The sequence below is a fragment of the Tricharina praecox genome, assembly GCF_024521635.1.
Source record: "Tricharina praecox strain CBS 144465 chromosome Unknown BZA05scaffold_31, whole genome shotgun sequence".
Taxonomy (NCBI): Eukaryota; Fungi; Ascomycota; class Pezizomycetes; order Pezizales; family Pyronemataceae; genus Tricharina; species Tricharina praecox.
Genome location: NW_026250433.1, coordinates 410501 through 424366, shown reverse-complemented (window position 1 = coordinate 424366; position 13866 = coordinate 410501). Strand labels below are relative to the sequence as shown.

Genomic DNA, 13866 nt, shown 5'->3' with positions numbered 1-13866 from the left:
TCGTGTCAACGGTTGACTGGCCGGGAGCGGTGATTTCGCGTATGCGTTCCAAGGAAACGCTCGTAATAGATGGTGAGATGATAACGAGTGGAACAAACGATGGGATAATCCATTGCTGCCAGCAGAGCGGGGTGGTTGCTATGTAGAACAGGAGTTGTCAGTATGAATGCCAAGCGTTGCCGGAGTGGCTCTGCAGGCTGCAGCAGTGACTGCACAGCATTACCCGAGCGTCAAATTCCCAGGGAGGTTTTCCATCCAAAGCAGCCCTGTTCTTTCGGTTGAACGTACACTACTCTACATCACTGCGGGTATCCAGAGGGCCATTAAACCGCTTACCTGAACCCCGCCTCTGCTTGTTGGGACTCGAACCCACGGCTTGCCGAACAACGTTTTTACCTAAGGCCCACACTCACCAGCTTCAGCAGCCATCCGATGGTCTCATGAATACCTGACATCTGCAAATCCCACAGCGGCACAGAAGGTGGTAAAACGACCTTTGTTCGAGTCGAGTCAACGCCACTTTGTGAGGGCCCTTAGCCAGGCCGGATCTACTCACTGCATGGCCGAGTACACAGACAATCTCCAGCATGCGCTTCGTCTCAGTGAGAACTACCTTACTAATGTGCAAAGATGATCACGATACAGTACCACCAAGTCCTCCTAAACCCCTACAAGTCTACGGCCTACCACGTACCTCTGATCGGTATACCTCACGACCTCTCACTCGGTTTCTCACATACGTGAAAAATGCGTTAGCCAAATTGCAGTTCTCAATTGAAATCTAGCCAGTGGCACGGATACAGATTGCTGATATGGATGACTGTGACTGGTTCGTTCGCAGTCTTGGGAACATACTGTGGCTAAGAGCAATCCACCTTTTACCTATCCTGACCCCGCAGGTTTTTCTCCAATTTTTCCTCAAGGTGTCTTCACGCATCATGCCTTTACATATCACCGCCCTTAATGCGATAGCAGAAGCTACAGACGCGTCTTTCGAACTTTGAGATATTGATTGACAGAACTATCCACCAGCCGGCGCCGCTGTTCTACCAATACCAACAACAGGCCGACACAGACTCCGCTCAGGTACTCAAACAGCATCTGGCCAGAAAAGGTCTCGGCCTACGAGTAAAAGCAATACAACAAACACCTTCTGGAGCGGTGGTATTATTGAGAGGGATGATGGAGAGGAAGTGGCGGGGAAGGAAGCCGGAGAGGACGCTCGAGGGGAAGCAGGAGAGCAAGCCGGATGGCGGTTAAGCAAGAGAACGGGGGTGAGAACCTAGGTAACGATGACTTTTAGATTGCCTGCATGAGCGCTGTGTAAAGATTTGAGTATTGAGTCGATAGAAAAGTCGCCTTATTGTAATGTCCACGTATGTGCACATAAATTATGCCCGGCAGGCTGGTCTAATGTAAAAGCTTTCCCGGTCTGCCAAGAATCTATTCTGATTCGGCAGTCCGGTCAGATCGCATATCCAGTCGCTTGCCCCACGGGCCGGTCTATTTATGAAAATCCCATTTTGCCCGCCAGGCTAGAACATATACAAGGGTTTCCTTCTCCCTTTGACACTTGTGTGATCATCGATATAATTGGTATCTCTTCGCCGACGTTCGTACGCGGATTTTGTTTTTTGTTTATTCATTGATTGCGTGCGACCTATCTAGATCATGGCAATATCATCTACACGTGCCCCCGCGTGCACCCGCCCGTTTCCACGCCACTTTCCAGCCCAACTTTCGTCAGGCGGCCGATGTGGCTTCCCCTGCCCTCCGCCCCGGCCGTTCCCAAAGATATGTCTCCGCGTTCCTACGCGGAGGCGATAAATCTTCCATCGGGCCGCTGGAGCCGAGTGATTCAGCACGATGCGACCTGCATCTCTGTGAGTCCCTGTGACTTCCCCTCCGTCGGATCGTTTGTCTCACAGCTTCGGTTGCGAGAACTGTAACCTTATCGAGAACAGTGTGCGGAGTATGGTGGAATCACACGCCTACACCATGCGAGAGCATGCCCTTCAGTCCTCTTGCCGCCCCGTCCGGCGGCCTCAGGCATATCCAGCAAGCTTACAGTATATCTGCCGACCGGAGCTAGGGCCTATCGTTTTCTCTCCGACTGTATCCAGAATATTGGACGACGCCCCATGATCGGCCGAGCAAACGCTGGTACCGATCCATTCAGCGATGGGGATTACGGATCGTGTACGTGTATAAGTGTCTGCGATATCTGAGAACCGTCATACGACCCCGCGGATCTGTTCTGCCGAAGGATCCTGATTATCCCGTCGAGCTGTTCGATATCTAGCACTGTTAGAGAGTAACCGGCCACTGCAATGTAAGGGTAAGTTGTGTTGAATCAGAAAAAAGAACGGATCGCTGAGGTCTTACCGTGGAACCGTGTGGAGATGGGTTGAGGCCCTGCGTAACGTCATCAGCTAACGCACCAAGGCAGTGGAAAGGCTTTACTAGAGGCGTCACTCTCCCCGCATGAGTAGCTGTCTTGAAGCTGGCACCTACTGCACGCCCCAAGTAAGGACCGGCATATAATATGGTGATCGTCCGGACAATGCGTCAGGCTGTGCCAACGGTTGTCAGGAGCGGTGATATAGCCTATATGTAGCGTGTACGTTCCAAGAAGATGCTGGTGATAGATGGTGAGAAGATGATGGGCGGAAGAAACGATAGGATACTGCCTTGCTGGCGAACAGCGGGAAGTGGTTGCAGTGTGGAAGACGAGGTGTCCGTATGCATGCCAAGCGTTGTCGAAGTGCCCCTGCTGCAGTTGTTACACACTACGAATGAAGCGTGCATTCCCAAGGGGGCTCTCGGTCCCAGCTTGCCTTTCTTTCCGTTTCACGTATACTGCTCTGCATCACTGCGGTCCTCCCTAGACGGCCATCAATAACCGACTCTCTCACCACGAGTTCTGTACCTCACACTCCGGTTATCCTTTGTATGCACACCACCATTTATCTTCATCCATACGACTTTATCGACCATGCAAAAAGGGTTACTAGTTTTGGCTGTGACGTATATCGCTATTTTCGCTGTCGGTATCGGTGCTTCCCTTATCTTCCTGTGGCTGCGGGGTCGTCGTTCTACTATTTCCTCGTGAAGCGGCACCCACAGTACACGCAGCAGCAGCCTTTCGACACGAGAACCCTGTGTGCACTACCACGTTGCCCTCTGTCGCCATCCGTGAATGAGTACGATTGTGATCCCTGGATTGACGCTCGTATCGCTAACGTACCATTTGAACAGGACCGGTTATGATCTGTGCCATGCGGAGCTCCAGCGTCGATGCAACTACTATCTCACAGTACTTGCTAGGCCCTCGCACGGCGTCACAGAAAGCCCGCGGAAGGAGGAATGGTATCTGCCATGTCGAGGTTACGATGAATTGCTCGTCGGTCTAAGCCACTACGGAACGTTGCGAAGTTGGTTCAGTCGAGGACTCGGTACGAGGTCGATTCGCGGTTCAGAAGGCAGATCTCCGACTTCCTCATTTCTCTTTGAACTGAATCGATACAGCGGCTGGGCCCGCGGTCTCCGGCACTCAAACACATCGCTCGAAAAGCATCTCGTTCACGACAATCTATTTCATATCGGGCACACAGGGAAATCGCTTTCGATCGGACAGTTATGACGTTTGAGATGCCGGTTCAGGTCATGGCGCGTCGTTGAAACCGTGTGTTGTGGCCGCCTGTTGCAGGAATGGGGCCTTCGTTCGAAGTAGTGCTCTGTTTGTAGACTAACTATGAGATGATTGGTTTTGGTTTTTGGTTGTGATGCTGTACCTGGCTGGAAGTATGCAGAGGATGCCACTAGAAAGCGTCGGTGATGTGAGGCTTTGTGTTGGTCTGTTACGAAACTTGCGTTATAAGACAGCGTAGTCATGTCTGATGTGTGGATGTTTATGTGTATGGCGTCACCTTTTGTATGGTTGAATACTACCAGATTGGTGAAGCGTTTCGAGATACCGGCGAGCTTGTGGCGCCGGTCAAGAATGTCATGTTTATTAATGCTGTGCAATGGCGCACTGGTGATGGTTTATCTAAGTCTCCTGCTCGCAAAGAGATGTTCTCTCCAAGGCAAGGGCGAAGGGCTGGGGGCGGTTATGAGTTCGTGTAAACATACAAAGTTATTCGAAGGCGCTGTGGCTTAGTTGTAACGGGGTTCTTCATCTTAGACTGGCCTAGCTTCCCTCCTCCGGCACTTTCGGAGATTTATTTCGTTTTTCTTTTTAATGAAAGTCCCAGCATATAGGCCTCCTCTTCTCACTTTGACACTTTTTGGTCATTGATATGATCTGTATCTCTTCGCCGGCGTTCTTACGTGGCGGAGATCATTTTTCCATCGGGCGGCTATAGCCGAGTGATACGCTATGATGCTGTTTGGTCGTCTCTACAAAACCGCATTTCTGTTCGACGAACCAAGTCCGTTGGCAGTCTTACTGTCGGTATTGAACGCCCATGAGCCCGAAAGCGAGTCGTCTAATCAGCTCGGGACTCCGTGGTTGTGCCGAGTGCTGGAGGGGGTAGTTAACTGATACCGAGGATCTAGTGCCCGGAGAATGCCGGCGAAAGGAGGCCTCTTGTGCGAGCGGTGGATCGGGAATCCGATGGAGCATGTATATAGACAGGTTCCCGAGCCTGACGAGAAGCACAGCTTTCAAGCCGCAGTATACATCTACCTATCTCTAAATTTGACATTACCTACGCCTACTAATATACGGACGGATGCAGTTCAGTTGTCAGAGTTTGGTCGGTATCCGGCACGTTGCGGAGCGCTAGCCGATGGAATTCCTAACGAGAGCTTGATCACTTCACCAGCCATTCCTCAGAAAAAGTGTGTCTTCTCTATGCGACATTCACGCTCCCCGTATCCCATTCCCTTGCCCATTTAGTTTCCCTCCTCCTCCTCCTCATCCGCCCACTTACCGCCCTAGATTTCCACAACCACCTGCCCCACCGTCTTCGTCAACAAAAAGAACGGTCCCAACGGCTTCCCCTTCTCATCGCCCAAGCCCAACAGGGTCTTCCCATCCACACGCCGGAAATAGTCCATGATCGGCGTTTTATCGTAAACGATCGCTGCCGCGCTCTTCCCCCGGAAAGTGATCTCCCGCATCTGTGCTATGTTCGCCCGTGGGTACGTGTATACGACGGGACCGGACGTGGTGTTGCGTGTGCCGAGAAGCGGGTCCACGAAGGATTCGTTGAGCTGAGGGGTGAAGGGGTGGGTTAGTATGATGAGGGCGAAGGAGGAGAGGGGGAATGCACGAAGCGCTTTCCCCACCATCCGATCGTGTCGGGGAAGGCGGGGTTCGGAGTCAGGTCCAGGCCCTTGTAGGTGCCCCAGACGGTGCGCATCTCGGCGGGCGGGAGGGCATTGAAGATTTTGTGGAGCGTGGCGGGGTCGCTGTAGTTTCCGGCGGCGATCAGGTCCTTGAGTTGTTGCGCGGCGGGCGGTGGCTTCACGGCGCTGGTGAAAGAGGCGAGAAGGACTATGAGGGAGGTGATTGCGAGGGTGGGGAGGAACATTGCGGTAGTATTGATGGTGCTAAGAAAACATGAACTGTGGGAATAAAAGTCTTATATCTCAGCTATCTTTGAGGTTCACGGGAGTGGCACGGTGGCCGTTGCCGGGGATTGATCATTGCGTGCAAAACGATGCCTCGGCATCGTTTATCTGACCAATCTATACCCACGCATCAGCAATATATTCCCATAGACCGGTTGATTCGGCTAAGATGGAGGTAGCCGGAGGACGCAATTGAATGAAAGTGATACCAGCGTTTCGGTACCGAATCGGTTGACGTCAAGTCCTCTCGAAGGCAGCGGCGAGTCGGCGAGTCGGTGAGTCGGCGCGTCGGCGAAAGTGGTCTTTGTTCCTGGAGGGAGCAATGATGGTCACGGGCGATATCCGTGGTACGTATGATGCACGAGGTCCATTACTAGAAACGAAACCGAAGTCGCTGGCCCACCACTCAATGGCGTGGGGTCTGTGCCAAGCGTCCCCGGAACGGGAAAGCCGTCCAGCGGGGAAAATCAATTTTCCGGTAGCGACGCGAACCCCTGGCGCTTCGGGTAAACCGTAAACCAGACGCACAGGATTCAAACTAGAAGTCCAAGCTCAACACAGCCGTTTCGGAATGTCTAATTGCACTTCGACGATCTGGGTCGTCGGTCAGGAGACACAGTTTTCCCCATGCGAACAAGCTCGAAGACATCAAAGCGAGAGAGGGGGTAATTGCGAGCAGCCCTGTACAGAGTACATAATGCGCAGGTTGGTGAATCGTGATAACTTTATGCGGCTGGCGGGCTGCAGACGTTCGTTTGGCGAAATGAGTGACCAAAATTATGCATGAGTTCAGCCGGATGTGATGAAGCGTGTCACGTGTAGAGGTGCGCCACATCGACGCCACCGGCCAAAAAGGGCGGGAACAAGCGAGAGAGGTGTGGCGTGTGAGCGCCAGCCGCCACACCCGGATATGACCGCCCTGTGGTGAAGACAAAACAGAGGACGGCGCGCTCGATGGGAAAGAGATCATCGAGGACCGTTTACGCCAACATCTACCTACTCTAGAAGGATTCACTCTGGGGAAGCTTATCCCTTCACCTTCCATCCGGACACGGCTCCCCAGCTGTCCTGAGACCCTCAGCACTTTAATATTGAAGAGCTTGAAGTACTAGTACTTGGTTCCTATGAAGAATTTATCAGTATGATAGGTACCGGTACTCTCCGCTGAGAAAGGAGAACCTCTGAGCTGTCGCTAAGATGGTCTGTAGGGATCCGTGTGGTGAAATGGAGATCATCCCAGCCCTGCACGCGAGCCGACTAGTTACTCAACCTACTGCACCTTCACAGGCCCACGACCGTCCCAGCCAACCACCGCCACGGTCGCAAGTCACGATAATGTCCAGCTGTCTCACCACCCCCACCCTTCAATTCGCTGAGCGCGCTGAGACACCATGCAACACTTCGTTGGTCCGCATATAACAGCGCGTGGCCACCCACATCGTTGCTCCTCCCTTCTCTCTTCCGTATCTCGTCCACTCTTATTCTCTTCTTTTTTCTTCGTTTCCTTTACTTCACAATGGGTGGACTCGTCTCTTCGCTCAATGTCGCCCTCAAAACTCTTCGCGCGCTCAATGCGACCTACGCCGCCGTGATCTCGCGCATCAATGGTTCGCCCGGCAAGCCCGTGGCCCATCCTACCGCGAGCGCTTGGCAGCTACCACCGTCACTGCTAGCTGTCCACAAGTCCGAGACAACGCCGGAGGAAGTCGACGTCCTGATCATGTATGCCAAGTCGCGATGCGAGCCGTCAGGGGAGGGGGGGACCAAATAGCGCTGACCGAAAAACAGTGGATCCGGCATTACCGCGTGTTCGATCGCTTACCATCTCCTGCACTCGGCCGGTAGCACGGCGGCGAAGCCCCGTGTCGCGATCCTCGAGGCGCGTGAATTGTGCTCTGGCGGCACCGGCAGGAACGGTGGCCACATCAAGGAAACTCCCTATCTGGAATGGAGCACTTTGGTGAAGAGATTCGGACGTGTTGCGGCGGACGAGGTGGTACGGTTTCGCATGGGACATCTTCAGCAGATTCTGGGTGTGGCAGATAAAGAGGGGCTCCGGGAATCCTCCGACGCCCGAGAGGTTGAGTCTGTCGATGTTTATTGCGAGTCGAAGAGCTGGCGTGAGGCGAAGGAGAAACTGCGGGCTTGGTTGGAGGCGTTTCCCGACGAGAAAGGGAAATGGAGGGTCTGGGAAGGGGATGAGGTCAAGACGGTAAGTTTTTGATCCTATATGTACGGCTTTGTTTTTTTGGCCGTCGATCTAACTGTTGCAGAAATTCTCTCTTCCCACTGCCGCCGGCATCATTACCGGGCCTGCCGCTGCACTGTCACCCTACCAATTAATAACCCATCTCTACGCCAAATTGCTCGCCGAGTTCCCGACTCTGAGTATCCACTGCAACACCCCCGTGGAGACGGTTCAAGGCACGCCTGTCGATCCCTTCCGTCGACCCATCAGCCCGGTGCAACCGTTCAGCTGCTTTACTTTCCAGGGTAAGAGTCAAGTCATGCGTGCCACACACATCATCCACGCGAATAATGGCTATGTTTCTCGTCTCCTTCCTGGATTCAAAGGAAAGATTGTTCCGGCCCGTGGCCAGATGACGTCACAGCGTCTCAACAACAACGTCTCCCTCCCTGGTGGATCGAACAGATCATGGAGTTTCATGTGGGATAAAGGTTAGTAAACCACCTCATGTTTGTGCTGAAAGGACACTAGCTAACTAGGCTATTTAGGAATGGATTACATGACGGTAACTCCTGATGGAAGATACATGTTGGGCGGTGGCTGGGCCAAAGGTCCCAACGACGGTATGGACGCCTTGGGGAATTGTCGCGACAACGAGAACTCGGTCATGGAAACCGCATACCTTGGTGGTCTTCTTCCCGCCATCTTCCCCGGGCTTGTCACCGGCGTTCAAATCGAAGCTGCTTGGACTGGTATCCTCGGCTTCTCCGTCGACTCGGTGCCCTGGGTCGGCGAGGTACCCGAGAAGGTTGCCGGTGGACGGAGAAGAGGCACTGGGAAAGAGTGGGTGTGCGCTGGATATTCCGGTGAGGGTATGGTCAACGCGTGGGGCTGTGGCAGTGCACTCGCTACTATGCTCAGGAACGAGATGTACGGCGAGAGGGCGGTCGTTGGAGTTCCTAGTGTCATGCTGGTGACCGAGAAACGAGTCAAGAAGGCGACAATAGAAATGCTCGTCGAAGACTACATGTAGTGTTGGATGATGGGCGGTGATTGGTCGTGTTGTTCGCATCTTTTCTCGGAGTCTGGGATTTTTGCGATATCGGAGTCGGTGTTGGGATTGTTTTCATTCTGTTGCACGCGAACGACTGGTCGGTCGGTGGGACCTTGCTATAGACGATTTCTACACATGCAATTCAATATAACTGGCAATTACATTATAAACCAAAGGAATCCGGGTTATTCTTTATGCCCAAATCTAGGCACTTGTTGTTTCGTCATCGTAGCATTCGACATTTGCAGATCATGGCTGTGTACACGTCCGGTTCCACCCCACTGTCTCCGACCGCTGGCCGCGAGCCCGATGTGGCTTCCCTATTTCCCTCCACCAGGCAATCTAGGCGCTTCGTAATTAGGCGGAACGCACCCGACTGATACAAAAGACAACCGAGTGATGCAAACAACCGAATCAGGTACGGGGGTTCTTAGACACCGATACGACGTAAACGTTTGAGGGACCAACTCGGAATAGTGAGCCCTTTCTGCTTGCCCTCAACCACTTCAAGACAGTCCCCCACAATCCTATCCGCCCGCACGCCCGAACTACACCTGCACATTCTCCTTCACCTGCACATTCTCCTTCACCTGCACATTTCTCTTTCACCTCCACATTCTCCTTCACCTGCACATTCTCCTTCACCTCCACATTCACCTTCAACTCCACCTCCAAGCACATCCCCCTCATCTACTACCACCGCGAACATACCACCTTTCACGATGCAGTTCCTCAACTTTCTCCTAGCTTTTCCGGTCGTCCTACTCCAGCTTGCCGGAGTCGCCCACGCCGCTCCCCGTGGTGCCCCCAACACGACCACCCTTCCCGGTGTGATCGTCCATAACACCAACGGCTTCGAATGGCTCTCCCTGCCTTCCTCTGCCAATTTCTCCCTTCCTGCTTTAAACCTCACGAATCTTCTTGAGCTCTCCTTCGCCGGCCTTCCGCTCCCCGATCTCCCCTCCGGCATTCCCGCCCCCAGCCGCCTCTCCAACCAGATCGTCGTCCATGCAGCCGTCAACACGCTCCACTGCGAGACCTCGGACGCCCCACCGTACCGCATGTACTCCGAAAAGATTCTTGAGGCGCTAAAGAAGATGTCGAATAAGTGGTGCTGCATCGACAAGGCGGCGAACGGCGGCGACCCGTGCATCAGGATGCTCAGCGCAGGATTCCCCAAGCCCGGTGCTGCCGCTACCGATATCTGCAACTACTCCCACCTCAACCATATCTGCATGACTTGTGGTACTGCCGCGCAGGCCATTGAGATGATCCTCGATGGGTGTACCAAGGGCGAGATCGTGAACTGGAAACAAGCGGGTGGTTAACTCAAGTAGGTTTATTCTTCTCTCTAAGTTTCCCTCCGCCAAAACGGTTTTTTCTCTTTTTTTTCTCTCGTTTCATCATCGTAGCATTCGACCTTATCAGATCATGGCTGTATTCGGTCTCCGCCAAAACTTCAACTGTACTAACGATTGGTGCTGCACAGGTTCGTCGATGCTCAGGTCAATCTTTACACTAGGTATAAGTGGAACTAGGCGCGACTGATATGATGTGTAACCGGGGAAGCGATGGAAGCATTAGGATCGGGTGAATGGTATAGGATAATGGAGAAACTGTGGTCATTTCGAAGTTCTGATTTTTCTAGCTTCTAATTGATCGTTTACTGCTGCGTACACTCTGATTCCCTTCAGACCATCATCAATACTGACTCGTACCTTTTCCCTATAGCACATTCTAGTCACTGTGAGTTGAGAGAGAGACACCATCAATTCATTGTCGCATGCGGCCTTACTAGACCATAATGACCACCAACATCCCAACCTTTCCTTTCCGCCAGCTCCGCGGGGTTGTGAGAAAGCTCTACCACCACGGCCTGGTGCTGCACCGCTGCCTACCAACCAATTGTAAAAAGGGAAAACCCATGCTTGCACTCATTATCTACATCCTCCGCGTCAACCATTCTTCATGCCCAAATTTAGGCCCTCCGTGGCGAGGCGGAACACACCCGACTAACGCAAAAAAAAACCGAGTGATGAAAACAACCGAATCAGTACGGAGCTTCTTAGACACTGATACGACGTAAACGTTTCTAGGAACCAACTCAGAATAGTGATCCCTTGCTGCTTGCCCTCAACTATTCACAACAGTCATCCACTATCCTACATCCGCGCTTACCCTCCACCTCCATCTCTACCTCCACCTCCATCTCTACCTCCACCTCCATCTCTACCTCCACCTCCATCTCTACCTCCACCTCCATCTCTACCTCCATCTCCACCTACATCTCCAACACCTCCTATCTACTACCACCGCAAACATACCACCTTTCACGATGCAGTTCCTCAACTTTCTCCTACCTCTACCGGTCGTCCTTCTCCAGCTTGCCGGAGTCGCCCACGCCGCTCCCCGTGGCTCCAACACGACCATCCTTCCCGGCGCGGTCGTCCACAAGAGCAACGGCTTCGAATGGCTCTCCCTGCCTTCCTCCGCCGATCTCTCCCACCCTGCCTTGAACCTCAGCAGCCTTCTCGAGCTCTCCGCCGCCGGCCGGCCGCTGCCCTCGCTGCCCTCCGGCATTCCCGCCCCCAGCCGCCTCTCCGACCTGATCGGCGTCCACGCAGACGCTGCCACCACCATCCACTGCGAGACCTCGGACGCCTCGCCGTACCGCATGTACTCCGAGAAGATGCTCAAGACGATGAAGCAGTTGCAGCATCAGTGGTGCTGCGTCGACAAGCCTAAGGACGGCACGTGCCGGATGATGCTCATGTCGGGATACCCCAAGCCCGGTGCTGCCGCTACCGATATCTGCAACTACACTCCGCACAACCATATCTGCTTGAACTGTGGTGCCGCCGCGTGGGCCATCGAGGTTATCATCGACAAGTGTACCGAGGGCGTGGCTCTTAATAGACAGGCGGGTGGTTATGTCAAGTCGGTTTATTCTTCTCTCCAAGTTTCCCGTCGCCAAAAACGTCAACTGTGTGTACTGACGATTGGTGATGCACAGGTTCAACGATGTTGTGGTCAATCTTTACACTAAGTGGGCCTAGGCTTGACGGATGTGATGTGTGAACCGGGGAAGGGTTGACAGCATTGAGATCGAATCGGGTAAATAAGATGGTGGAAAAACTGCTGGAAAAATTTGTGTCATTTGGAAGTTCTGATTTTCCGAGCTTCTAATAGATGGTTGAATGCTGCTGCGTGAACAATGAACGCTGATTCTCGTCAGCCCACATCGATAGTGACTCGCACCTTTACTTTACGCCGTAGCCCTCCCCACTAGTCACGGTGGATTGATTATTGCCGGTAAACTAGAGATGGGCTTGACTTCCTTCCTTCCTTCCTTCCTTCCTTCCTTCCTTCCTTCCTTCCCTCCTCAGTGGAGCATTCCAGATTTAGGGATTGTCCACGAGATCATCCCGCCTGCCTCCATCCCGCCTGCCTCCATCCCGTCTGAACCGGATAACCGCCCTGTGGAGTTCACTGGGTGAAAATCACCGTGAACCAGACATGTCAAATCATCTAGAAGGAGCCAGGGCCCGACTGTACGGCCGTTCCCCTTCGCGTTGCCGGTAGGTAAGATCATATGTATGTTGAACTGAGCAATGCCGAGTTGTCACGGTTCATGTGCAATCACTCGTAGATGATTAGAGTAGATAAGATAAGATAGATAAGATCCCATCCCCGATCACTCGACGCACGCCACCGCTCGTCATCGGAATCACGGGCAGTGCGGTGTTATGTACGTGTATAGCCAGCAGACGACGCTGCGAATCAAAGACAATCTTCTCATTCATATTTTTTTCCTGGGGCTGTGAATACCACGACCCAAGTACGTACACAGATTCGCAGCTGAAGAGTCATGCTCGCGCATCGTCAATGCCTTTGTTCGTCAGGCTTGCCTCATGATCGAAACCCAGAATACCTCCTACCCGTCTGGCAAAACGCCAGAAGCGACGCCCTGAAGACGTCAGAAGTACAGACTAGGCCATCAGAGTGACGGTGCGAGTGGTGTTGTGTTTCATCATCTGCCTCCGACTCCCGAGTCCGGAGTCGAGGGTGCGTAAATATGAGGTAAGACTGATGCATTGGTGTGTGCCGTAACGTATTCTGTGGCGAGTGCTGTACCTAGCGAGTGCTCTGACTTAGTAGGGAAGAAAAAACGTAATAAATGTTATACACGAAACGATCGAAATGGTGAAAGCAGCTGGAATTTGTAAAGATGTGTATTTTACTCCATCTGTACTTTATGGTCCGCATAAAGTATGTGCGTGCTTGAGATTCTCCTCCTCTTCCTCCTCCGCTTCCTCTAGTTCTTTCTCTTCCTCGTCATCGCCTCTATGGTCATTCTCGGCCCAGCTCGCCGGTAGCGTGAGGGCAAGTTCAGGGCGAATGCAGTATTAAATCTATGGTAGCGAAAGGGTAATTTCAGGGCGCAGTGCTGGAGACGGTATCCACGGCAGGTCGAGCAAGGTAAGGAGGAGTAGTAGTAGCAGGAGACGTTTTTCCAAGTGGCCGAGCAGGGCGGGTAACAGTAGCAGGACAGCGTAACCGGTCCGATAAGCAGTTGGGGGACACGGTCGACCAGCACCGTACGGTGGAGGGAGTTACCGTCAGAGGCATGTGGACCGCGTCAGACCACCGGTGGTCTCGGTCGTCATCCCTTTGTTTTCCTAATGTGTTATGTGACGTCAGCATGGCGCCGTCCAGAGTTTGACATATATGTAACTATCCAAGCGTGGCGAGAACCATATTCGCCCCTCACCCACCACATCCAACCATCCAGTCGAAGTGAGAACCCTATTCGTCTCTCACCTATCACGCCATAGCAATGCCGAAAGGTGTCCCGAACCAACTGTGCAGGTTCTGTTCGGAAATTTGTAACGATACAAGGGCACATCAATCACATTAAAAATAAACATCTAGAATTAGAGGTAGAAGACATCGCTAGGAGAAAGTGAACAGCCGAGGAGGAGCAGGCCAAAAGTCGCCCCACGGAGCGCGCACGCTGTTCCTCGCGTACCGTCCTCCCGAAGAG

At 53.0% G+C, this 13866-nt stretch overlaps 4 protein-coding genes across 4 annotated transcripts; 3 read left to right on the top strand and 1 right to left on the bottom strand.

The window, feature by feature from the left end:
- Positions 1-4941: 4941 nt before the first annotated feature.
- BZA05DRAFT_448562 (uncharacterized protein) lies at positions 4942-5540 on the bottom strand (the record flags this gene model as incomplete). The annotated part of the gene is made up of 2 exons (XM_051487265.1): positions 4942-5220; positions 5280-5540. 2 exons carry the CDS (start codon positions 5538-5540, stop codon positions 4942-4944), a joined length of 540 nt encoding a protein of 179 aa, XP_051335858.1.
- A 1327-nt stretch (positions 5541-6867) lies between these two features.
- On the top strand, positions 6868-8978 carry BZA05DRAFT_439074 (FAD dependent oxidoreductase-domain-containing protein). The gene is made up of 4 exons (XM_051486524.1): positions 6868-7302; positions 7369-7792; positions 7854-8259; positions 8317-8978. Exons 1-4 carry the CDS (start codon positions 7097-7099, stop codon positions 8799-8801), a joined length of 1521 nt encoding a protein of 506 aa, XP_051335857.1. The 5' UTR covers positions 6868-7096; the 3' UTR covers positions 8802-8978.
- Positions 8979-9544: 566 nt separating this feature from the next.
- On the top strand, positions 9545-10150 carry BZA05DRAFT_448560 (uncharacterized protein; the record flags this gene model as incomplete). Its single annotated transcript, XM_051487264.1, has 1 exon — positions 9545-10150. The coding sequence occupies one exon, from the start codon at positions 9545-9547 to the stop codon at positions 10148-10150; it is 606 nt and encodes a 201-aa protein (XP_051335856.1).
- A 1007-nt stretch (positions 10151-11157) lies between these two features.
- On the top strand, positions 11158-11878 carry BZA05DRAFT_448559 (uncharacterized protein; the record flags this gene model as incomplete). The annotated part of the gene is made up of 2 exons (XM_051487263.1): positions 11158-11759; positions 11836-11878. 2 exons carry the CDS (start codon positions 11158-11160, stop codon positions 11876-11878), a joined length of 645 nt encoding a protein of 214 aa, XP_051335855.1.
- Positions 11879-13866: the final 1988 nt, after the last annotated feature.